A 25,703-nucleotide genomic window follows, 5' to 3' on the forward strand; every position below is an offset into this window, starting at 1 on the left:
GTTCCAAAGTCTTCCATTGGATTCAATATTTGTTCTTGCAGATGATTGGGTTCTTTCTTTTACTTTGCAGACAATGGGGAACTTTTGAGACACTAGATATCAGCAGACTTACCAGGTTAATCCATTCTTCTTTGATACGTGCGCTTGCTAACAACGTACACAATGGAAATTTACCTGGTAAGTCTGCTGCCACCTAACCTTTCAAAGTATCTTAGTGGATTTCATTCTTTTGCCTTACAGACAATAGACCGATCCAGTAGGCTCCGCCCACGACGCACGTGTGAGCAAGAACACGTGGAGCTCTCCAATGCCTTTCTGCACAACTCTATCGCGCGCGTCAAGATATGCGCACGCATGTCGGACCTTATTTGTCGGACCTTTGTTGCTTTGTGATTGGTCAATACTCAATGGAGCGGAACTTAATGGATCGGTCTATTGGATTGAAGCTTTACTAGAGATAAAAAGCAATATTAGCCATTCCGATTGGCACCATTTCAGACTTCATACTAAGCTTTTTGTAAAAATGAAAACACTTTTTAATTGTCCATATTCTCAACTAATTGTATATTCACCCTTTCCACTCGTGGATCTTGTCCGCATCCTTGAGATTTAAGATGCAGTCAGCGATGTGATCACCGATCTTTAAGAGACACTGTCTGGTATGATTGACTTGTTCCTTCTCGGAGACTTCTTCCGGCGGGTTGTCAAGAAGCTTCAAGGCCTTTTTCACTGGTCTCATTTTCTCTTTACACTAAAAACAAGACAAGTATACAGTAATTGGGGTATTTTTCAAATTTGATTTTAGTCAATCAATGAAGTTCTGCAAATAGTTGAGATAACTCTAACTATGTCACCTTGGTCAAGTGGCTAGACCACAGGACTTGCAAACACAAGGTTGTTGGTTTGAATCCTACAAGCTAACCACTGATTTCACAATGACTAGAATAAGTATTGTTGTCTGTACTAGAGAGATTGGATATTTTGCCAGCTGGGTGTTTATATCCCCTTGCCGGAGTTTGCCGAGTTCCCTTGACAGGAAGATCATCTTAGATAAACAAACAAACAAACAAACAAACACCCCCCCCCCCAAACGGACAAAAACAAGATCCTCCTGACGGCCATAGATCCGAGGTTTCATTGATTGGACACAATCGTTGCAAGTCGTAACAATGCAAAGTTTAAACTAACAGCTTGGAAGAGGGATGGTTTTTCTGAGAGTCCTTGGCTTCACAACCAGATTAAAATAAAATTAAAATGAAATGAACACTTACGGCACTAAATGTAGCCTCATCCAGCTCGCCTGTTGGGTCGATAAAAACTGGATTTCTCTGGGCTGTGATATGCATAGGGGGTAACTCCTTGTGACCCTTCTTGGCTCCTTTGGGTTCAGGCTTCTCCTTACCCTATAAACAATCAAGAATAAAACAAAGAGATTAAACAAAAATGGTTGTAGAAGAAAGGCACAACTGAGTAATATGACTTCCTGAAAAATAATATGCATGGGTAATTTCATAATTAGATTGGCTGATTGGGAGCATTTTTTCAGCAATGTAAATTTTCGGGAGTAGATTTTGGAGATCTTTTTATCAATTTCAATTTTGGGGGGATATTGGGGAGGGTGGGGACCCTTGGCAGCTCATTCAATTTCAATATTGAACGAATGTTACAATACATGCTTTCGTTTTGTTTTTTTCCCTTAAAGGATTTGGGTACTTTTTGTAACACAAAACACAATGGCCACAGATTGACATTAAACTTACACCAATTGAAGATAACGATAGTAGAAAGCTTACCTTAAAATATTACTTGCTGAGGTGCTGTAGTTTTTGAGAAATGAGTAAAACAATGTCTCAAAAACACATTTTACATGCTAAAATAATTTTCGTCTCATGACACGAAAATTGTTTTCGCGACTTGTTTACTCATTTCTCAAACACTACAGCACTTCAGCAAATAATATTTTAAGGGAAACTTTCTACCATCGTTATCTTCAACATATTTAAACAATGTGAGTTTAATGTAAATCTGTGGACATTGTGCTTTGTGTCCTATAAAAAGTACCCAGACCCTCTAAGATAAATGACAAATGTAATGAATAGCATTATTAACTTCTAAGAAGTGTCACTTCTGAAAAAATAAGAGGCTGGCTTTTACATTTTTTTAATTCAAAGTATCCTTTTATAGTAAAGCAATCTTGGATTTATCTTTTCAAACAAACACAACGTGAACAATCAATTACTGTTTTTCTGGTGTCAAATTCTCTTCCATACCTTCTTGTCTTTTTTTGGTTCTGGCTCATCATCAATGATCTCTCCTTCTTCTTCCGGCTCCTCCGTCTTCACCTTCTTTTTCTTCCTCTTTGTCTCTCCTTGCTCCTTATTCTCCTTCTCTTCCTTTGCATCATCTTTTGCTTTCTTACGTCCTCCCTTCCTGCCTTTCGTCTTCTTGGTCGGCTCAGGGTGGGCCTCCTCGTTATTGTCGGCTTTCTTACGGTTATTGGCTTTGGTCTTTGGTTCTCGTTTGACGGTTGCTGGTGTGGTGGATGGCGTTTCTTTGATTTTCCTGGATTTCTTTGGTTGCTGGTGGATAAGAAAAACAATTTGTTTTTATGTACACGTAGAGAGTTCAGTTGGTCTTGTTTATAACTCGGGCTGTGTTTGAGCTGGCGGCTGTGGCTTCTACTGCTCCTAAGGGCAGCCTACATGTATATCTCAATGTATGTTGACATATAAGACCCAAGGTCGGACATGCCAAAGTATGCCAAAAACAACAACCTACCTACCCCTTCTACCCTTCCCAAACGAAAACAAAAATAGAAACCCCAAAAACTTCTTTTCCAGTCCGCATGATATTTTCTGCTGTTGAATTATGTTTCAGTTAGCAGCGTCCATGTGGAAAGCTGGCAGAAACAAACAAACAAACAAACAAACGAGAAATGAAAACCAGGCTTTCTTGAATACCAAGCTTGAGAAACAAATTTCTTTTCAACAAACTATTTTGACTGATGTTTAGTACTTTCTTTAGGTGCAACATTGAAGTATCTCCTCTTGGATGAAGTACAGGTTCAGAAAGGCCGACCAGTTCTTATTCAACTAGATATTTTGAGTGTATGTTTGAGCGCCTATCTTGTTCGCCATTTGAGGAGTCAAAATTTTGCACTAAGGAATTGACTCCCAAAATGATGGAAATGGCAGGCGCCCATTTTTAGGAGGTGCGTTCCGCGTTTTACAAGGGGTCTATAGTTTTTGCTCACCTCGGCTATCAATTCCTCCTTGTCTCTCTGCTTCTTCAGTAGTTTGATGAGGTACTCACATCTCGTCTGAAGCTGCTTGCCTTGGGGCTTCTTCTGTGGATCTGTCCACAGAATCTAAAGAAGATCGGAAACGAATTGAACTCAAAATGGAAGATAAACAAATACAAGTTCTGTATGGAACATAATAGCGGTGTAGCTGAACAAAATAAGGGTTTTAAAGCAGAACAAATCTGAAGTTGATCTTGGTCTCCCCTTGTTAATCGTTGCGGTACCTGCTGCTAAAATAAAGGATTCTAACTGCCTCTAGCTACCAGGCAGTCTCGGTGGTCTAGTTGGCAAGACATCTGCTCTAGATTGGCAAGTTCGTGGGTTGAATCCCACCCGAGTAATATGCCTGTGATTTTTTTCTTTACAGAACTTGGGAAAGTACTAAGTTATCAGTGCACTTATATCGACACACATATCGATGTAGGGGTAAAAACAAATAACATTCGTATTTATCTTGCTGGTGAATCCTGAGAGTGCAATATTGTGTTTGGGAACAAAATTTATTCTAGCTAAGTTTGGGTTTGAAAACACAATTGACTGGAGCGGGTCATAAACCAACGACCTTCGAGTTAACACTAGCTCTACCAACTGAGCTATCCAGCCCTATGCTAGCAGTCTCCTATCAATCAATATCTTAGTACAGGGTGCCTGTCAGAAGCCATATAATCGTTGGCTGCCGTATAGCCAGGGATCACACCCAAGTTTACGATACAACCTGAGAAGCGGCCGCCAGGTGATCACCTAACTGATCAAATGGATGCCACTTTTTAATATTGTAATAAACCACAACGGCAACTGACTGGTAAGTTTTACCCAGTCAATATCCCTTAGTGTTTATTAGGTGATATGTATTGTAGCTTCTCACCTTATCATGAAGATTGAGTTCTGGATCCATCTTGATTGCCTCCCAGCTGCCCATACCATACTCATAGATACCCTTCAGTAGATTGGAATCATCATCTACACCCCACTCAACATCCCAATGTGCTACCTTAGCACGACACTCTAGCTGATACCTAAAGCAAAAACAAAAGTTGTTTTCGTTTTCATTTCATTGATTTTGATTGTGAAGCCAAGGACTCTCAGCATCACTGACCTAGACAAGAACCCAATGGAGAGAATACAAGGGAGGAAGTTTCATTCTTAGATGTGGGAGGAAAACCCTAGATAATTATTCTAAGAAAACCCACGCAGTCAGGTAGAGACTGAAAACCCTATCCACATAGTACCCCAGCATGATTGGAACCAGGGCCCTCAAAGTGGAAGGCAAGGAATGATACCACTACGCCAACCTGACCATCCTACTGTTCATTAGGAACAAAGCATATTATACCAGAAGAAACCTATACGCCAGGCCTGATACTTCATGAAAAGCAACGAAGGCGATGACCTCGCTGCCCCCAGTCAGTGCCTTGGTGCCCTTGAAATACTCCTGTAGAAATTCACAATTTCCTCATAGAATGCCCTTTACTAAGGAGAAAATGCCGTTGTACCCTTGCCCTTTCAAAAACGAAGCATACATGCCTGTGTACCCCCTACCAAAAAATGAAGAAAAAAAACTTCTACAAAACATCTGTAACCTCAGAAGCTAGCTGTCAATTCACTGTATCAACTCTATCTCAGGTCCCCCAAGATTAGTGCCAAAGTCTGCGCAATAAGAGTGAAGTTTGCCGGGCACTGCTATCGCCACCCTGAGCTGCCAGCCAGCAAACTTGCCCTCTGTGAGCCAAAGCAAGGTCGAGCCTAAAGAGGGCAAGGTCAGTGCCCTGCAAACTTGACTGTTACCGTGGTATAAGAAGGACAGTTTGTAATAATTATCATTGCACGTCATCCAAACTTACTTCTTTCTCTCCACAGGATCAGCGGGAATACTTTGTACTAATGCTTTGAATTCATCTTCATGTTTGAGCAATGACGGAGCGTTAATGGTCACACCAGATATCTTTAATGTTGCTCCTCTCTTCTTGCCTGCAAAGTCAATCAGAAAACTCATTCTTACCACGGCCCTTCAGTGGTAAAACAGCCAAACTCAAATATGTGAACCCCTCCATCGTAATGAAGAATATCTAGTAGAGTCTCATTCCATGTAACTTGACAAACAACATGAATCATAACAAAAACAAATTGAAAACAATGAATTTGTTATTTATGTACTTTTAGGTTGCCTAAATCTTGATTTAACTTGCTACGGTCTTACCTTTTTGTCGAATGATTAATAAAGATGTAAAAACAGACCATTTTTGAGCCATGTTCTTGTCCTAATTATCATAAAATGTTTGTAAATAATTCCCAACAGACAAACATTCGCCCCTTTGAAGCCGCGATCCTCAGTTATCCCAACAGTGCCGCCTTCTGCAACAGATCTATTCTCACATTTGTTCCTATTTCGCCTAGATGTTTCCCCAATGCTTTCAGAATGGTGCCAAACGCTCCAACCACCACTGGTACTACATGTACTTTTACTTTCACATGTATTATAAAGGCTGTTTTGATTGTACTCCTTTCTTCAATATTTCTGAATGACATACCATCAAAGTCAGCCTCTTCACGTAGTCTCTCTTCATATTCATGGACTGCTCTGGAACATCCTTCATGGATCATTGTCCCAAGCTTCATTAAGTCTGCTTGAGACTTCTCTTGCAGTTCTGCATCGCCGGCTATTGCTTCTAATCTGTGAGCCAATCAAATCATAAGACAGAAAGTCCAAGACACAATGTCAGTTTAGGTTTAGTCCTAGCTCAAGCCTACATGCTTCAGCAAGATAAGCCCAGCTTATCCTATTCCTGTTCCCACCTTCGCGCACATGAAACAGAAAGTCCAAGACACAATTTTAGTTTAGGTTTAGTCCTAGCTCAAGCCTACATACTTCACCAAGATAAGCCCAGCTTATCCTATTCCTGTTCCCACCTTTGCGCACCATCAAGCCAAGCCTAACTACCAGTTAATCTCCAAGGCGGTACTTAAGCAGTCCAGCAGTCTATACTGAAGACGATTGGACCATACTGAATGTAGCTTTCAGTTGTCAACCACCCAAAACCAACGCTACTCAAAAGAGATTTACACATAGTGCCAAGGCAAAACCTCAACTGATGTATTCCCACAATAATAAGTTTAAAATCCTATTCATTGAGCTGCTTATGCACAAAATTAAGCTCAACACAAAGCAATTTTGCCAACCAATTAATGGTTACCAGCCATATTTTTTCACTATTTGTAATTGGTTTTCTGCCAATCTTTGCTTAACTGACATTTTGTGTCAACTGAAAAACTTCAAGGGAAACTGAGTGGGTAAATTAAAAAAATATATTTTGAGTTGAACAAAAAAAAATTGCAAGAGTGGGACCTGAACATATGATCTCCACCAACTGAGCTATTTAGCACTGACAAATTTTGAGCATTATTTTCTGGCTAAGCAGCTCTATGAAACTGGACCCTGATAGCATTAGTAGCCACTATCTCATCTACACAAATAAAACATGAGGTGTTTATGAATTAAACATAACACAGTAAGCATCATTACAATGGCAGACTGTTTGGGGCGCTATGTACCATGTAAATCCAATGTTCTAAGAAGTGCTTTGAACAAGACAACCAATGGCCATTGACCTGGCACGTCTGCTGCCACCTAGTGATCAGAAAAAGCCAACTTCTCTGAAAGGAAAATGTGCTTACCTTGTGAGAGGTTCACCAAATTTCTTGTAACTCTTAATGAATCTGAAAAACGAGGGGAAAACACATATTTCATTCAGTGTTCATAGTAAAAGAATCTTGTTTTGTTTGAATTTTTGAATATATAGATTTTTTATGAGAGATCACCTAACACCAAAAGGCTGCACCGCCTCTTTAACGGGAGGGCTCCAAAAGAAGCACAGTGCCACCTACTCCTGGTGCTGAAATAGGTTTACCCCTTTCACTGTCTGTAAGGATGTATGATTGGGTATCATCCACTGAGAGCCTGGCTGGTAAAGCAGAATGCACTACCTTCCCAACTTTTTACGAAGCAATTATGGTAAGGAGTGTCTTGACCGGGTATCGAACCCACACTCTGCTGCTGAAAACACCAGAGCTTGGGTCCGGTGAACTTGACTGTCCAACCACGACTTGCCACAGATGAACCTCTTGTAATACGCTTAGGGCCTTGGCAATCAATACACCGATCCATAAGGCTCCACCCACGGCACACGTGTGAGCAACAACGCATGAGCCTCTCCAATGCCATGCTGCACAACTCTGCCGCCCGCACCTAGTATGCGCACACGCATGTCAGACTTTATAGTGTCTGACTTTTGGTTGTGCAATGGGTTGTAATTGGTCAATATGCAATGGGGCGGAGCTTAATGGACCGGTTCATTGCAACATATCAATATCAATCAAACAATTACATAGCAAAGAACAGTGAAGCATAATAGCAAGTTAATGAAACATATGGTACATGTATATAAGCACCAAGCATATGGAGGATCAATCTTACCGTCTTATTTCAGCATCGGTGAATCCATGTACACCATCTCGACGTGAGGTCCTTGGTCTACCACGCGGCCTCTTGGCTTTCTTGTCTGCGTCACTGTCGTCAGTTTCACTGCTAGAGCTCGACGACCGCGACCTCTTGGTGCGCTTCTTGAGAGCGACTGAGGCTTCAGAGTCACTGCCTTGGTATGTCATCTGTAATAGGGTCAACCAAAATTGAAACTAGAATTAAGACTTTATTTCAGGACCTACGGCTCGGGCCTTTATCACTCAGCCATGACCCTGCTGGTTTTAAATAAGGGAATCAATGTGTGGTGAAGAGGTTTTCAACTAGTGGTTTAATCCCAACGAGGCCTGGTTCTTGATAATTTTACCGCAACGAAGTCAAGGTAAATTATCAAGAACCAGGCCTCGGTGGCTTTTTATATAGTGCTCAGGTCCGTCATGCTACCTAAGTGTTCCTTGTGCATGCAGTGCAGTTGGTTGCCCTTAAGTTGCCTGAAAAAGTTACCCTGTGTCACATGGTCTTCATGAAATAGATGTTGCATTGGGGATAAGGAATATTAATTTTGGTTTTATAGGATTCAAACTGCCTCTCGCTACCTGGCAATCTCTGTAGTCAAGTTGTTGAGACACTGCTCTATAATTGCAAGGGTCGTGGGTTCGAATCTTACCCGAGTAATATGCCTGTGATATTTTTTCGCAGGACTCTGAAAAGTACTGAGTAGACAGTCATCGGTGTATGGGTAAAAACCCAAAATTAATATAGTCTTTATGGTGGTTGAATGATTGTTGGTTTGAATGACTCTTACCCTGTTGACTTGTTTACGGACTCTTGGAGGTAAATAGAGCTGGAGTTGTTCTTTCTGTTTCTCATCTTCCTCTACTTTGAGGCGATTGACTGCAGGAATGATGTCTTCCCAATCCTTGCCAGTATCCTCTACCACCATCTCTTCATCCATCGTGGAGAAATTGGCAACCTGAAAGAAAATGCAAAGCCCATTAGAAACAGAGTACTTTCTTAGAGTATTTTTTCACCTTGAAGTTTTGCGTTTATGGAAAAAGACAGTAACGTTTCTCATATTGTGAATTCCAATTGCAGATTATTCTTCCTGTTTGGACATAACCATTCAAGGTTTTTTACAATATCGCAAAAACTCTAATACCTTTTAAAATGAAATTTGCACAGGTTGGGTTTTATGTTATGTATCTCCAACTATACAGGATTGAAGCAAACAGTGGGTTTCAATTACCAAACCTACACGATCCCTTTAAAGCCATCGAACACTTTCGGTAAACAGTATTGTCCAAGGCCCACACTTTGTGTATCACAACTTATATATAAAATAACAAACCTGTGAAAATTTAGGCTTAATTGGTCATCGAAGTCGGGAGAAAATAACCGGAAACCCACCCTTGTTTCCACACGTTTCGCCATGTCATGACATGTGTTTAAAATAAATCTGTAATTCTCGATATCGAGTATTTATATTGTTTCAATGTTTTCTCAAAAAGTAAAGCATTTCATGGAATAATATTTCAAGAGAAGTTTTTCACCATTACCATTATTTGTAAATCTGTGAACTTTAAAAAAAAATTCTGTACCGAAAATCTCCAATGGCTTCAAACTTGTTTGAGACGCCCTTCGGGTGTAAAAAGCGCTGTACAAAAACCTACTATTATTATTATTATTATTATTATTATTATTATTATTATTATTATTATTATTATTATTATTATTATTATTATTATTATTATTGATAATTACACTCACTTTGAATTGTGAGAGGAGCTCTTCCCCTGCTCCTCCATTATCCTCAGCTTCTCTCGTCTCTGCCCTCTCTAAGATCGCATCAATATCCATCTCCTAAAGAGGGGACAAGGAATTAAAAAGACAAATAAGTAAAGTAAGTAATGTCTATTTACACAAAAAACATGTCAACTGTAACCCTTTAGAGCAATGGCTGCCACAATGGGGATGTACCACAATGGCCATAGCAGCTGCAACGTTACTTCCATTCACATAAACAGGTCAAACAATGGTCTTGTCCGGATGTATGTTAACATAGTATCACAATTTCTGAACACAACACTAAAATTTCTGTTGACAAAACGTACACGTAAACTTCTTTTTAAAAATGGTGCATATGCTATGCGAATAAATGGGTCTTAGAATTTGACCATTGCTCCACAAACCTTGTACGAAAAATACTGAATATCACTATAACATTTATTTGGACTCATTTATAAGATTGCTTTGACTGCCTTTACTCTAGAATAGCCAGTTTGGCTGTCCTCTAGAACAAATTTAAACCGGAGCAAAAGCACAGGATAAACTTTGGAATACTTTGGGTTGAATAATTCAAAAACTTAAAGTTCATATTTTTGTGAACTCTGCCGGGATCTTGCTCCCCTTCCCCTTCCCCAAGGTTTCCTACCTGCTGTTCAACCTCCTCCCCATCAGCCTCCTTGAATAAATCTTCAACCCCAAACTTTAAAATGGCCGCCAACTCCTCCTTGTTGAATGGTGTATGACTGAAACAAGTGAATCAAAGATACAATCCAAATCAATTTTATAAACAAGTAAAATTGCATAGATTGTGGCAGCTTGATAATGAAACATGAAGATAGCCCATATCGCTCCCCAAAGAACTCTTCTACAGAAATGGTACCATAACCATAGTCAGTGCTTTTTCTTTAAGTAGAAAAGTACTCTTGCCCTAACAAGCAAGTAATTCCCTGCCTGGTTTCGTTTTGTGGATCAGGTTAGCTCAGTGGTTTATTTTCCTGCCTGTCACATGACCAGAGCCCTGTATGTATAGCATGAAATTTCTTCCTGTATAAAAACAGGATTACCAACCAAATTGCCACGTGATTTTCAGGATGAGCAAACAACAGCTGAATACCAGTATTAAGCAGTATGCACACAAATTGCAATTTGGTTGGTAATCCTGTTTTTATCAAGGAAGAAATTTCATGGCTAGCAAAATCAGTAGAGTGTGGGTTGGAGTCCTGGAAGTGACACTTGTGTTCTTAAGCAAGACACTTAACCATTATTGCTACGTCCTTAGAATGGGACGTAATGCCATAGGTCCTGTGTGTTGTGTAACGCATGTAAAGAGACCACTGCACTTATCGTAAAGAGAAAATGTTCCTGGTTTGATCGGCAGCATACTGCACCATAGCACCTTATTAACCATTACATGGTGCTATAAAGGAATAGGTCTCATACTTCAAAACAAAGCTCCACATATCTTGCAGGACAAAATACTGAGCGTTTTGATAAAGCGCTATATAAGAACCTAACATTATTGTTGTTATTATATGCGTAATAATAAAATAAATAAATGCCTGTTTGTACCTGGCTGGAGTGGATGACTTGGACAGCACCGTACGTCCAGTTGTGTCCATTCTTTGGATGACCAAGTGATCTAAGACCATCTTCCTTTTGGCTCTCTCTACGATGTCTTCTTCCACACTGCCTTTTGTTACCAGACGATAGATGTTCACCTGAAATCATACACATACAGGAAGGCAATCAGGTTATTGTGTTATGCTGACAAAGATTTGTTACATGTGTTGCTTGGTTGTTTGCTACTGAAAACATGGGCTTGGTTATATGGAATATTTACACCATATTTACAAGATCTTCATTGGCTACACACCTGAAATATACTCACCACCTCAGTCAGGGAATCTGACTCTCTTTGAACATTCAAGTAGTGTATCAAATAATGTCTTTCCACTAAACCACCGAGCTAGCCCGGTGGCTAGGGGCAGTTTGAATCAGCGGGTTAACAGCGGGTACAACAATTTTGTTTACATACCTGGTTCCTTTGTCCGATTCTATGAGCTCTAGCCATAGCCTGTATGTCATTCTGTGGATTCCAGTCTGAATCAAAGATGATGACTGTGTCTGCAGTGGCAAGATTCAACCCAAGACCTCCAGCTCTCGTAGATAACAAGAAACAGAAATCCTGCAAAATAAACAAGTGCAAGGTTAACAAATAGATAAATAATTATTATTATTTATTTTTTATGCAATTTGCCAGACACACAATGCCTAAAGGTCACTTCAAGGTGTGGGTTACAATTTTTTTTTCTTCCAGTATACTTTAGAAGTCCTTGTCCTTTTTTCTACACTGGTACTTTACCAGCTTAAGAACCCAAATTCATTTGTCAAATAGTAACAGTGCAAACTCAAATGATAATGGCTTGACGTTTTGACCCTGGCAGAGTCTTTCCCCAACCCTTCCAGGAAAAACTCTGCTTCGGTAGTATCGTCAGGTTGTTTTTAAAAAAATTGCTTTTTTACCCTAGGTTCTTTTGGTTGAACCTAGCTAATTCTATTTTCTCATGTAGTAATAATCTAAACACAACTTACCTGAGATCCATCAGCATTGAAGTGGTCAAGAGCTTGCTTCCTAAGCTCCCCTTGGATTGAGCCGTCAAGCCGCTTTGGAGAAAAACAGTCCAATTTAATAAAACTTTAATATATGCTTCAAACAGAAACCAGTATTCAATGAAAGAATCTAACATCATAGAACAGCTTAATGCTAAGCAAAATAGTTCCGTTTTGGGGTTAAACAAAGAAAAATTGACTTTAAACAAAATAAACACAAGCGTATTTCACAGGTTAGCTAGAAGTTAAGACGGCCAGCTTGCACATCCACCCTAGATTTTATTAAAGTGTTAAGTCATTCATTGGCTTATATTGAACAGCACGAGGTAAGCATTTCTGTCGGTGTGCTTACCAGGACCAATTTCAAAAACGGTTAAGCAGAAAATACTGCTTAACCATTTTCTTTGCCAGGCAAAAGATTTTCTGGGAGAAAAAATGATATCTTTTTTCATAACCACATTACTTTGAAGTGAATTATTCTCAAAACACTTTATAATATCAGATGATGCTGTACTAACCAAGTAAGTTTTTATTGCAGTTAATTTCAGGAGAGATGAGCTGATTATGTTTGCAACAAGTTAGAGAAGAAAACCTACTTATTGAGTTTGACAAGTGTTGTTGTCTTACCTGAAATTGGAAGTGCTTATAGCGTAAGTAGTCAGCCAAGATGTCAAGCATCCGAACCATCTGTGAGAAGATGAGCACACGATGACCCCTCTCATGAAGTCGTACTAAGAGCTTGTCCAGTAACACCACCTTGCCACTCATCTTAACCTCTTGCTGTAATGGAAAGATTAGAGAAGGGTTAATTAGGAGTGTCTCGATGGCACCAAAGAAAGTTCCTGTAGGCATGCACCTGCAATCCAGTGGACTGGCACGAAAGAATGTTACTGTAGGCATGCGTCTCAGTAGGCGCAAAAGTACAGTCCCCTAAGCGTGCACTTCAGAAGGCGCAAAAGAACATTCCCGTAGGCATGCGTCTGCAATCCACTGAACCACCGTAATGTTTTGCCGGACTACAACAGTGTGTCAAACTTAAGGACCATTTGTACACAAGAATCACTTTGGCATTTTGAAGGCTCCAACAACTAGTTTCAATGGTCCAATGAGGTCAAAAGAGTGCTATTTGAAAGCAACTCAGAAGGGCAAAAGAACCCTCCTGTAGGCATGGGCCTGCATTCAGTGGACCACTGCAACTTTTTTGCCAGACTGCTACTTTGTGTTTCAACTACAAGAAACATTTTAACTACAGGAACATGTCTTCACGAGACAGTATGCGCATTGGCATTTTGAAGACACCAAAAACTAGTTTCAATGGTACAACGTAACCTGTTATACGTGCTGGAATACCTTAAGGCAAAGTTTTGAAAGTGTTTGATTGTTTTCATCCTATCTAGATGTATACATCAAAACTAACATGTGAACATTTTATTTCAAAAGATGGTCATATTTTTGAGATATCGCCTAAAATCCAGAGCGATAATGTCCCTGCATTATCCATGATTGGACTACACAATCTGAGAAGTATTACTGTTGACAGTAATGCTCTGCTTCTCAGATTCAAATGTTTGGAAAAAAAGACTGATTTGATTTTAGATAACCACATTACTTCATAGTGAAATGTTTCTCCAAAAGCTTCCTACTATTGAAAGCTGCTGTACGCTTCTAACCAAGTAAGTTTTTATTGCCAATAATTTGAAGAGTGATAACCAAATGTATACCTGCCCTATAACACATACCTGATGGTCTATATCTTCATTTTCCGGTGGTATTTTGACGAGATGAGGATGATTACAGCATTTCTTAAGCTCCATCACGATGTTGATGAAGCTGCCCGTGCTGCCTTTTACGCCCTTAGTCAGGGCACGGAAATTTTTTGTCAGTATCCACCTATAGATGAAGTAGATTTATTTATAAAACACCTTTTGCTAGTTCTGTATTCTGGTTGGCTGAACCAAATTCAGGTGGGGTTAACTAATATAGGCTAATACATGAGATATACGCCACCAAAATTCATTTTTAAAGACCTACCTTTTTTCAACAGCTTTGGATTGGCCCCTTACAAATTTTCTGATTGATTGATTGATTGATTGATTGATTTGGGAGAACACCAGCTTAGATTCTGCACGAGAACTTGGTTAAAATTGTTCTCTCTCCTGACAAATGTATGAATATGTATAAAGTCCATATAAAATTTATGGCTATTTAATTATTGTAAATCACGTCCAATTTGGCCTGTGCGTCATGAAATGTGATACAACTAATAATAATAATATGGATTTATAATGCGCACCTTTCCAGAAAACCAATCAAGGAGCCTACACAAAATGAAATCATTATACAATAGAAAATGAAGAATAAATAAATCATGTAAAATATATAACATAATAAAATGAAATGAATTGTCTCATAAATATTCATCATTGATGAAAAAAGAACAATCAGGGATGTAAAAGGCTGTTGAAAAAAAGCCTGAACTGTGAGTGCAAAGCGTGATAGCTGGCGAGCGCAAAGCCTGTTTACATAGCCTTACTCTTCAACCTGGGGCGTTCTATATGGTTTTATTTTCATGTTTTTACAAAAAAAAAACGGAGAAATCGCATCCCTGACAATGAAAGGAGACAGATTACTCACTTGTAGTACTGTTTCTGTGTGGAGCTCATTTCCACTCTCAGTATCTGTTCGACCTTAGCTGGAAGTGATTTCTCCACGTCTTTCTTGACCCTCCGCAGCAGGAATGGCTCCAGTTCTTGATGAAGATTGGCGTAGCCGTTCTTGTCTGCGCAGGAGAACTCTGCCTCAAACGTCTCCCAATCTGGAAATCTGAGATGTAAACAAACAACTTTGTTACCAATCTGGAAATTCAAGATGTTAACTAACAAATTTGTTACCAATCTGAGAAGTAAACTAATATATGCATTTTTATTTGAATTGATTTGAATCGATTTAAAGGGAAATAAATCATCAGCAATACAAGATGTTTTACCAGTCTTGGAAATATCCTATTCCTTTACTCTGATCTTGAAACATCAAACATGGTCCAGATATTAGACTGCATAACTTGCAATCACAAGGTTGCGGGCTCGAATCCTACCAAGCTAACCGCTTATTTAACAATGACTAGAATATTCTAGTCATTGTTAAATGAAGAAATTGTTAAATGAAGAAATTGTGATTCAGTAACTAGATGACAGTATATATATACTGTCATCTAGTTACTGAATCACAATTTCTTCATTTGTGCAATTCATAATCATTAAACCAATGTTTGTTTGAGAAAAATTGGCTGTTACAAGCTTGGCGTTCATAATCCTTTGTGGGATTTTGCAGAGTTCCCTTGATGGGAAGATCATCTAAATAAACATCAACAAAATGACAGGCCTACTTACGTGTCAGGCATGATGAAATGAAGGAGGGACCAAAGCTCTTTGAGGGAGTTCTGCAGGGGTGTTCCAGTGATGAGTAATCGGTGGTTGGTGTCAAAGTTCTTGAGTGTTTTATAAAGGAGGGAGTCGTCATTTTTAAGTCGGTGGGCTTCATCAACGACCAAAACCGCCCACGGCACACTGCCAAGGAAAGACTGCAACAAGAACAAAGAGAGCATTTTGAACTAACTTCCATTTACTATTGTAGTCCTGAATATTAGATTTGTGGTAACACCATGTGTATATCTACTTTGCTGTGTAAATTTTTTGTTCTTTGGGAACTAGATCTTATTTTAATTCTACTACCGCTCGGCCCTGTTAATTTTGTTAATATTATTATTTTTATTCAATGAGTTCAATTGTAAATTTGGGTTTTTTTTGTCTTTGTTTTTGCTTTTATTTCTTTCATTTTGTATTTGTCGGTGGGCATTTCAAAACAACGCTTTTTGGTTTCTGTATAGTGTAAATGCCCCCATATCTTTTACATTATTAATTTTCATTTCATTATTTATTTTTGTTTTCATAACTTATTTTGCTCAACCAGTTCTTGATTGTCTTTAACTTAAATTATTGACCCACTAAAATGGAAATAAATGTTGATTTAAATTGAATTTGAATTGATCTCACCTTGTCTTTGAGAAGAATCTCATATGTCGTCAGAATAGTGTTGAACTTTAACCTGTTTCTGTTACCATTATGACACCATTCATTCTCACGAATCTAGATAATCAACCAAGAATTTAAACAAATGTTACAAAGTATTACAATATCCCCAGCAGGCAATGGTCACAATGTGATAGTCATAGAACTAATAAACGAGGCATTGTCTTCCTTTTTGTAAGGAATACAATTTTGATGGCCTTTAACTTTGAAGCAATCAAAAGTTCATGAATTACAAAAACAAACTGAAGTTGGATCTGAAGTTTGAAAATGGGGACTAAATACAAGTGTTTAATTAGTCAATAAGGCTTGTAACTAGTGGAAACTAGTGGAAAACCTACCACAAACAGAGTACACGAATTATAAAATGTTTCCGTTTAAAAGAATACTATTGTGCACAGCACCATATGGTAGAAAGCAACAAATCAATAAAGGGAAGGGGATATTTTTGGTAATCTAAACTTTTGGTTAGAAGCTTATAGCAGCTTTCGATAGTCAATAGCAATTCAAAAAGCATTTCAGTTCTGAGTAATGACGTTATCTAAAACAATTTTATGCCCCAAAGATTTTATCAGAGAGCGTTACTATGTAATGATTCTCTAATTGTGTATTCTTATCAGGGATTAGTCTTCCTGCGTGTGGAGATAACCAATCCAGATTGTTGACCATGTCTCAAAAGGGCGACCTTTTTCTGAAATGATATTTTCACATGTTATTTTTATTGCGTACATCTAGTATTAAAACAATCGAACGATTCCAAAAACCAAAGATATACTTTGTCTTTAAGCGTACCATATTTCTACTATTGAGATCTCCAATGTACACCACTACATTCATGTCTGGATCCCAGATCCCAAACTCTCTCTGCCATGATGTCATAGTGGACAGTGGAACAACGATCAGGAAGGGACCATACAGCTGGTGAGCGTTGTACAGATACGAGAGGAACGCAATGACTTGGATGGTTTTACCCAATCCCATCTCATCGGCAAGGATCACACTGTTTTTCCTGAGAGAGAAATATTTATTTTAAATTATCAAGTAATAAAACCACAAGGGAAACTGACCCGATATATTTTAAAATAATTTTGGATTGAACAAAGAAGAATGACTAGCGCGGGACTTGAACCTGCGACCTGTGGACCAACTGAGCTATATCTTTGTTTGGGTTAGCTAGTCAGAAGCCATTCAACATGTTACTGCTGAAGCCAGGGAACACCAACTTTAGTGTTGATATCAGGACTCACTTTCATGGCGCTGCTTACCGTAACCAAAGAATCGGCACTTACAGAACTAGGGAATTCCGTGCTTGCTTTTAAGATAAGCGTATTAACAGAGTTAGCAGGAAATGTTTGCTTGTGCTAGTGCAAACTCCCATGTAACTAGGTGTTCTTCAGGAGAATAGTTATAGCAAATCTAAGCAGATTTGCAGAGTACAAAATGTACAGAGTTGATAGGGGAGATCATTCCATAGCTTTGGTGCATATGTAACAAAGCTTCTATTACCTGATGAAGAGTGAGATCTAGGAATGTTCAACAGTGGTTTGTTTTGGATGGTTGGGTCAAGGATGGTATTATGTATGGAACTTGCTCTGATAATATACACTGGAGCTAGACCATGAAGTGCTTTCCAAGTCAACAGTAGGATTTTGCTCTTTCAATTACCACATTAAAGGAACACGTTGCCTTGGATCGGACAAGTTGGTCTTTGAAAGCGTTTGAAACTGTTTTATGAAATGCATATGGTTTGAAAGATATTTTTAAAATAGAACATAAAGGTCCATACAAGAATCACTCGAAATGCACGGTTTTCCTTTAAAATCATGAACTAACACGGTCGGTCATTTCATACTCCACAAAATGGTCGACCATGTTTCTTCCCGATGTATAAGGAAAACTGTGCAATTTCAAGCCATGTTTGTGTGGATCATTATATTCTACTTTTAAATTATCTACCTAACCATAATGCATTTTATAACAAACAGCTTCAAACCCTTTTCAAAGACCAGCTCGACCGATCCAAGGCAACGTCTTCCTTTTAAAGGATACAAGCAATCACTCTAAAAAAAAATCATATTAAAAATATTTCAAAAAGTCTATGGGGCTGTAACAGAAAGGCTTTAGTTATAAATTGTTTGTCACATTTGCCTAGTGTCTTGGCTTCCAAACTTACTTGCACCAGGAGTGAGCGAGCCAGTTCAAACCATCCAGTTGGTAATCTCTTAACTCTAACTCATCAGATCCAACATAAGATGGTTGTTTCTTCAAAGCTACAAATCTTGGCCGCTGTCTCAAAACCTGAAAGTTAACATACACATTTCTAATATCAAGTTTAAACCACATGGGAAACTGACAGGGTAAATATTTAAATTATTTGGGGTTGAACAAAGAAAAAATTACTAAAGCGGGATTTGAACCAATGACCTCCAGTTTAACGTGCTAGGGCTCTACCAACTGAACTAATACACATGTTTATGCTTGTACATGTTTATGCCTCGACGAAGGTCTCATTTGGATCGAAGGCCATCTCCCAAGCTAGTTTTTTAACTGTTACAACCTTTTAAACAAATGTTGCCAGTCAACAACTTATAAGTCAAATCCTAGAAAAGAAAACAGGGATACCGGCGCTATTTAAGACTTCAATTATTATTATTAATATTTGTATTCATGTTTCTTCTTTCAAAGACCCCTTACCTTAGCACTCCTAGAGGGGATTCTCTGGGATTTGTTTCGTCTCAGGAACTCATCGATGCAGACTTGGAAGTTTCTGGAGATCAGGTCGCCATCTTCCCACGTACAATCAGAGTAAGGGAGGCCGTGCCACTTACAAAGGTAGTCTGGCTGGCTAGAGTGATGCTCAGTAGACTGGTTGCCAGATCCCTGAGCTGTATAGATCAATAGGAAGCGTTGTACGATTAAACAGACATTATGTTTGAACCTTGTGTAAAGAGCAAGAGAAATTGTATGGAGCCAAAGGAGCGATCTACATGTGATAAATGCTTTTATAAGCTTTTCTTTGTGGATGAACTAACATATTTGTTGAATCATGGTAAAACACTTACAATCTATAATATGCATTGTTTACTCACCTATGACTCTTTCCACCCGTTGGCATTGTTCAAACAGCTGCATGGTCATCTCATATTGACATTCAAAGTACTCTATATCTTCAGGTGATACAACTTTCTTCCTGTAATCATAAACAAAATCATAAACAAAATCAGAAACAAAATCATTCTTCATCAATGTTCCTTCCAACCCCAATGTTCCTTAAAGAAGCAAATTTCTTGCTCAAATTTCTTGCTCGTTTCCTCCCGGCGGGACCCTACGCAGATTCCACTCCCATTCTCTTCATTTTTTCATAGCTCACCCACCCGTAAAATTTAGATTTATTTTTCTTCATTAACTACAAAAACCCTCCAATATCCGTCCCCCTAGTTTGGATGCTACAGATACTTCCGAGGAGCAGAGACGGTTTAGGGAATGAAATGGCCCAGTGATCAGGGTAAAAATCAGGCCTCAAACTTTAGCTTCAGAGGGGCAAGGCCACTTGGCCTCAAAAGCTCTAAAAAAGAAAGGGGCAACAAGGCCAACTGAAAGGGCACCAAGGCCATTTTCAAACCTTTATTTGTTGATGATTATGTTAATATACTTTCCACTGATTTCAAGATGGTGGTCAACTTTCCAACCCATATTTATTTCATTGTCGCTGTTTACAATGCTATGCCACTGAAATTGAATAAAAGTTTTAAAATATTTGTTTCTGAATTATTTACAGTTTTTTGCAGCACTCGAATTGCAAACTATTACCCCAGTAATTAACTTACCCCATGTTACCCCCTCCCCTTATTCATCGCCTTAATTAAACTCCCTTCTCCTCATCTGAAAACAAATAATTGCTCCAGAACAAAGAATTGTTTTAAAAAAATAATACAGAAACAAATATTAAGAAAATTAATTACCTGCGTGCTAATCTGAAGAAAAAAAATCAATTAGTCTCTGGCTCACCACTACCCCGTCTGTGAGACAAACGAGCCCCACCCACCCCACGCCAACAACCCACCAACAACCCGGAGGCTCAGCTAAATCCAATGATTTTGAAAAAAAAAAAAAAAAAATGATTATGAAAATTAAAAACGAACCCCCCACCCCTTAGCAATTGGCCTAGCATTTGGCTAAACTTGTAAGTTGTAGTGTGCATGCCGGCGTTTATGCCACGCTAGACTGCGCTAAACAAATACTATAAAATACTATCTAAGAGTAATTTAAGTTTGAGAAAACATTAACAAGAGTGGTAACCTGAACCTGTGACCTAACTTTTTTGACAGTAACTTAGTTTGGGGGGTGCCAGTCCCAAGTCATACAACCCGTACAACCCGTAACAATCTGGGAAGCAGCAGTACAGGGATCTCCTTAAGAGGATGATGCATCTTAACTCAATCAGTTTCCCTTGTGGTTTATAACCTGATAATTCTAAAAGTATTCACAAATTTCTATGTGAAACTGACTAAGTATTCTTATATACTTGGTTTGCGGTAACACCATGTGTGTATATCTACTCTCGCTTGGTGGATTAAGTTCCTTTGAAGAACTTGTCTTGCTATTTATTCTACCACAGCTAAGCAGATTTTTATTTATTTCGGGAGGCTTCTGTATAAAGAGACTTCTGTCCTCCTTATACCTGAAGAAACCTAGAAAATCGACCAGGACTACTACTTTTGCTTCGTGGATCGAGGGGACTTTTCATTATTAACTTCACTGACTGAGTATAATGAGTTTATATAATGAGTATTATTACATCTGCTTGAGAATATGTGGCTTGAGAGTTTGTGGCTCACGGATCAGACTTTTGGGTCATCGTTGGGGTAACCTTAGGCACCAACTACCTCAACCCTAATAACTTTGACTTCCTGTGGAGAACATCTTCCTCTACACTGATGAGATTGCCTATTATTATTATGGAAAATAAGTGGGGGATGGGAGCTTTTTTTATACGTACCATTCTTGTATCTCCGTCTCTCGCTGGATGTAGTTCTCCAGTTTCTTCATCCCTCTGACTTTCTGCTCCTTCAGACTACCTTCAGACTCCCATGTGTTATGGATATGAGCCCAGTTCTTCCACTTAATCAGGTAGTGTGTCTCTGCATCCTCCTCACCGGGTTCAACGTCCTCATTGGGATCCCCGTCTGCTTCCACTGCGTAGGTTGTTGTCATACCTCCAGTTTCTGACAAATAATAGCAGTTACTGTATTTAAAGACACTGGGCACTATTGGTAATGACTCAAAATAGTTGTTAGCATTGTCAACATTTACTTGGCGACGAGCAATGGAGAGCTGTTGATAGTATAAAAACAGTGTGAGAAAAGGCTCCCTCTGAAGTAACGTAGCTTTTAAGAAAGAGGTAGTTTCTCACTCAAATATTAAAAGACCTAGGGCCAGAAGCCTTTTTTAGGCATATGAAAGCACACAAATTTGTGCAATAAGCTTGTTTTTTTTTCTTTCATTATTCTCTTCTAAATTTGATGACAAATTTAGCCAAAATATTCACAGATTTGTTGTTTATGCATATTAGCGGGATACACTTTTTGTTGGGATGTGACTTTTTGTAAAGCCATACTTTTCTAACATTAGGGATATTATCCGTATGCTAAATTTACAGAGTGTTTGCGGTCTATTTCAATGGATCTAAGCTCTGGTGTTGTCAGCAGCTGAGTGTGGGTTCGATACACTGTCATGACACTTGCGCCTTTGAGCAAGGCACTCAACCATAATTGCTTCGTAACAAGTTGGGAAGGTAGTGCATTCTGCTCTACCAGCCAGGCTCCTAGTGGATGATACCCATGCCTACATCCTAACAGACTGTGAAGGCTAATGATGACCACAAACATGACAAAACACACATGATGAACTGTATCACTTTTGTCTGTACACAGAGAAAGGAATTTAATTTGTTTGAATTGTTTGATGAGTACATTTTTGGAACTTACTTCCTTTTCTTCCGATGTGATGTTTCAAGACTCTCTCGATGATCTCACTATTGTCGTTCTCATCTACGCCAGCAGTTGCTTCAATGATCTCATCAGAATCCGTTTCTGCATTACTATCATCTTCCTTGTAGCTAACAAAAATAAAAATAAAATAAAAAAAGTAATGAATACTAATTGATTCAGCAGATTTGAATACTCAAAATTAACCCTGGACCCACAGGCTAGAGGACTGTGGGGCCAACAAACTCACAAGGGGACAAGCCAGGTGGTCTTGTTTGTCAATTGAATTAATTTCCTACTTATTAAATTCAATTGAAAAACACAACACCACCGGGCTTGTCCCCTTGTGAGTTTGCTGGCGAAATCTAAATAAACTTCTTGTGTAATATCTTTGTGAAAAAAAGTTGAATGTGAATATGATAATTATCTTTCAATTTTCTTTCAAGACGATCAAAATAAACTTATGTACTGTATATGTATATGCAAGGGGTCTATTGACTAAGTGCTATGCTCTAAGCAATCTTTAGCTTCTGTAATTTGAATCATGACAGGTTTAAGGCCACAATCATAAGCACTGAATGTCTCTGTGAAAGCAAGATGATAAATTTTGCTCTCTAAAAAGCGGTGCAAATTTTCATCTCCCACTTGATAAAGTAAGTGCGGATTTTGTGTAATCATCAAAAAAGCCTCAAAGTAAAATCTTATAAGTGATTCAGAGACTTTTACTCAGGCATAGTGACCATCCAGCGCAATATCATTTTACAGGTTACTGCAGGGATCAAAGAATTTGTGTACCTCAGATAGGAATAAAAGACTTCTGGCTAGAAGTCTTTTATTATTTTAGTGTAATTACCTCTTTCTCAAAATCTATGCTACTTCAGAGTGAGCCGTTTCTCACAATGTTTTATACTATCAACAGCTCTTCAATGCTCGTTACCAAATCAGTTTTTAAGTTAATATTTGTTTTGAGTAATTACCAAACGTGTACCTTCCCTTTAATGAAATAAACCAATAAACCAATAAACATAATATATAAAGTCTTGGAAACTGTTCATAAAGAGGGCTACCTGATGTTTGATTTGGCTGTTCTTTGGCTGCTTTGTCTCTTGGACTTTCCATCGCTATCTGTATCATCATAGCTTGATGAACCTTTCCGTTTCCGCCTTCTGCTCGCAACCAATGGTTTTCCTATATACAAACAAAAACCACAGTGGAATATAAGTAAATAGGGCCAGACTCTCACAGTGTTTAACCAGAACACAATACAAGTACCTGGCCCGACTCTTAAATTGTTAAAAAGACCATGGTGCATGGCCACATTCTCAGTGTTTAATCAGAAGCATAGTGTAGAAATTGTATCTTGTATAAAACATCCAGTATGATTACACAAGATGAGTAGACACCAAGATGCAACACTTTTGTAAAGAACCTTTCTTTGGTGCTAGATACAACATTATTACAAAATCAAGATACAGTGTTAAATAATTTACCTGACTTTGGTATAGTTGGATGGATCATTTCTGCCAAGGGTTTATTTTTGTTGTGAGTACACGTTTTTTATGCAAAATAAAATGACTTATTGACAATCCTTTCTAGATTCAAGTTTCAGGCAATTTCTTAAGACTAGTTTGATTAAACTACTTACGTTTTGGTGTTCCTTTGATTCTTGCTTGTGGCCTAGTGCAAGCCCTTGGCTTTGGCTTAGCCTTGGTTCTCTGTCCCCTACGCCTAGCTGACGGCTCAAAGTCAGACTCACTGCTCTCCTCATCCGATGAGTCGCTCAACTTACTGCTAGACCACGCCTTCTTTCTGCTCATCAATGAAAAGACTGAGCCTTTCCTCTTTGACTTGCCTCCTCCCGATGCTCCTGTTGGTCCGCCTCCTCCTCCTGAACTGCTTGTTCTTCTTCGTCTTGGCGGTCTGTCCTCATCCTCTTCCTCAACTTTCTGCATCATCAAAGGTTAAGAAAACAAATACAATGTGTACGATTCCATGAATGCTCCATTGTATCATAATGTTATGCACCATAACTGCTTTCCTCCACACAGGATTACAGCGCCCAATTTCATTGCTCTGTTTACCGTCACCAAAAGAATCGGAACTTACGTTAGGGGGGAATTCCGTGCTTCCCTGTCAAGTGTACCTCAAAGGTTAGCAGGGAATTTTTGCTTTGGTCATGCGTTCTCCACGTAACTAGACATTCTACGCTTACATAGCTAGGGCACAAATTTGGCGCTTGCATAGTAAAGTAGAGAATGTTTATAAAAAGTGCAGAACTCAGAAGTAAACAGAACAATATAATCAGGCCGTGATGGTTATCAACAATGTAAGGGAACTAGAGCAAGGTCCAACTTCGAGGAGTCGCTTAGGCACACTGAGTAGCTGAGCACAACAGTTTGCTACCAGAATAAGGAAACCAGCACATTCCACCATCCAACCCTACCATTTGTGACTGGTATTCTGCTCATTCCAAGCAGAAAATTGGGAGGCAATATTTGCTGCTTTATCAGCTCTCTGAAATTGGGCCCAGGTCTCTGGGATTTTCAGTTTACATGGCACTGGGAGGGCAAACACAACTGCACTCATAATTCTATCGTACTAATAACAACAATAACAATGGTGCTATTTTAAACAGAGAAGCAAATTTAATCATGAGAAAGTAAAGCGGTGATAACTTCAAATTTGTCTCATTCCTACTATGTTTGTAGGTGCGACATAATGAGAGCAGGAAATGCAGTAGGCCTACTGACATTACTGATGAAAAAAGTTCACAAGCTCACACTATTTCATGTGTAGTTAGTATAAAAGCCGAGCTAATTACTCAACTGTGATATCTGCTTAAATGTGATATATCTGGTCAGTTGTGTTATCTGGGAGTCACACTCAGACACGTTCAGGGGCTGTTTGTTTTTACTAGATGCAGAGTATAATAGGACTTACAGTGACTTGAAATCGATCCACTTCTTTACGTGACCTTCCAGATCTTCTGACTCCATACATTTCAGGATCTTCTTCCCAGAACTTCAGGGGGCAAAATGAGAAGAATATTGAAACATCACAAAACACAAGGTGTACACAATATATTCACACCTGCAACTTAAATTTGCCTGAATTAAAATTTTTGCATTTAAGCAGATACTATAACTGCTGATAATTTCTGAGCGGATTATTTGTTGATATAACAGCTGTACTGTTTTAAAGGGTTCAGGTACTTCTTGTACGACACAATGCCCACAGAATTACATTAAACTTACACGGTTTAAAGTATTGATGGTAGAAAGCTTCCCTTAAAATATTACTTGTTGAGGTGCTGCAGTTTTTTGGGAAATGAGTTAAACCGTATCACAAAAATATTTGTTTGTCTCAGGAGTAAAAAATGATTTAGCATGTACAACGTATTAAAGCGTACAAAAACTCTTCAGAAAACATTGCTCTAAAATTTTCACATTCTTTTCTTCTCA

At 38.7% G+C, this 25,703-nt stretch overlaps 1 protein-coding gene across 3 annotated transcripts in view; it reads right to left on the reverse strand.

The window, feature by feature from the left end:
• LOC139942260 (chromodomain-helicase-DNA-binding protein 1-like) overlaps positions 1–25,703 on the reverse strand; it is a 42,925-nt gene that overhangs the window by 12,118 nt on the left and 5,104 nt on the right. For all 3 annotated transcript variants that reach the window (XM_071939053.1, XM_071939052.1, XM_071939051.1), the window contains exons 5-33: positions 25,183–25,263; positions 23,888–24,188; positions 23,310–23,430; positions 22,243–22,373; positions 21,255–21,480; positions 19,345–19,445; positions 18,950–19,140; positions 18,429–18,553; positions 17,048–17,264; positions 16,223–16,315; positions 15,560–15,750; positions 14,805–14,993; positions 13,910–14,060; positions 12,798–12,950; positions 12,153–12,224; positions 11,596–11,745; positions 11,130–11,278; positions 10,207–10,303; positions 9,543–9,635; positions 8,581–8,748; positions 7,773–7,963; positions 6,974–7,015; positions 5,830–5,972; positions 5,143–5,269; positions 4,167–4,317; positions 3,254–3,367; positions 2,271–2,579; positions 1,272–1,403; positions 573–751 (exon numbers count right to left, since the gene is read on the reverse strand). In XM_071939053.1, the coding sequence (XP_071795154.1) occupies positions 573–751; positions 1,272–1,403; positions 2,271–2,579; positions 3,254–3,367; positions 4,167–4,317; positions 5,143–5,269; positions 5,830–5,972; positions 6,974–7,015; positions 7,773–7,963; positions 8,581–8,748; positions 9,543–9,635; positions 10,207–10,303; positions 11,130–11,278; positions 11,596–11,745; positions 12,153–12,224; positions 12,798–12,950; positions 13,910–14,060; positions 14,805–14,993; positions 15,560–15,750; positions 16,223–16,315; positions 17,048–17,264; positions 18,429–18,553; positions 18,950–19,140; positions 19,345–19,445; positions 21,255–21,480; positions 22,243–22,373; positions 23,310–23,430; positions 23,888–24,188; positions 25,183–25,263 (4,388 nt within the window). The remainder of the gene's footprint in view (positions 1–572; positions 752–1,271; positions 1,404–2,270; positions 2,580–3,253; positions 3,368–4,166; positions 4,318–5,142; positions 5,270–5,829; positions 5,973–6,973; positions 7,016–7,772; positions 7,964–8,580; positions 8,749–9,542; positions 9,636–10,206; positions 10,304–11,129; positions 11,279–11,595; positions 11,746–12,152; positions 12,225–12,797; positions 12,951–13,909; positions 14,061–14,804; positions 14,994–15,559; positions 15,751–16,222; positions 16,316–17,047; positions 17,265–18,428; positions 18,554–18,949; positions 19,141–19,344; positions 19,446–21,254; positions 21,481–22,242; positions 22,374–23,309; positions 23,431–23,887; positions 24,189–25,182; positions 25,264–25,703) is intronic.

This window comes from Asterias amurensis, chromosome 9 (genome assembly GCF_032118995.1).
Source record: "Asterias amurensis chromosome 9, ASM3211899v1".
Classification (NCBI taxonomy): Eukaryota; Metazoa; Echinodermata; class Asteroidea; order Forcipulatida; family Asteriidae; genus Asterias; species Asterias amurensis.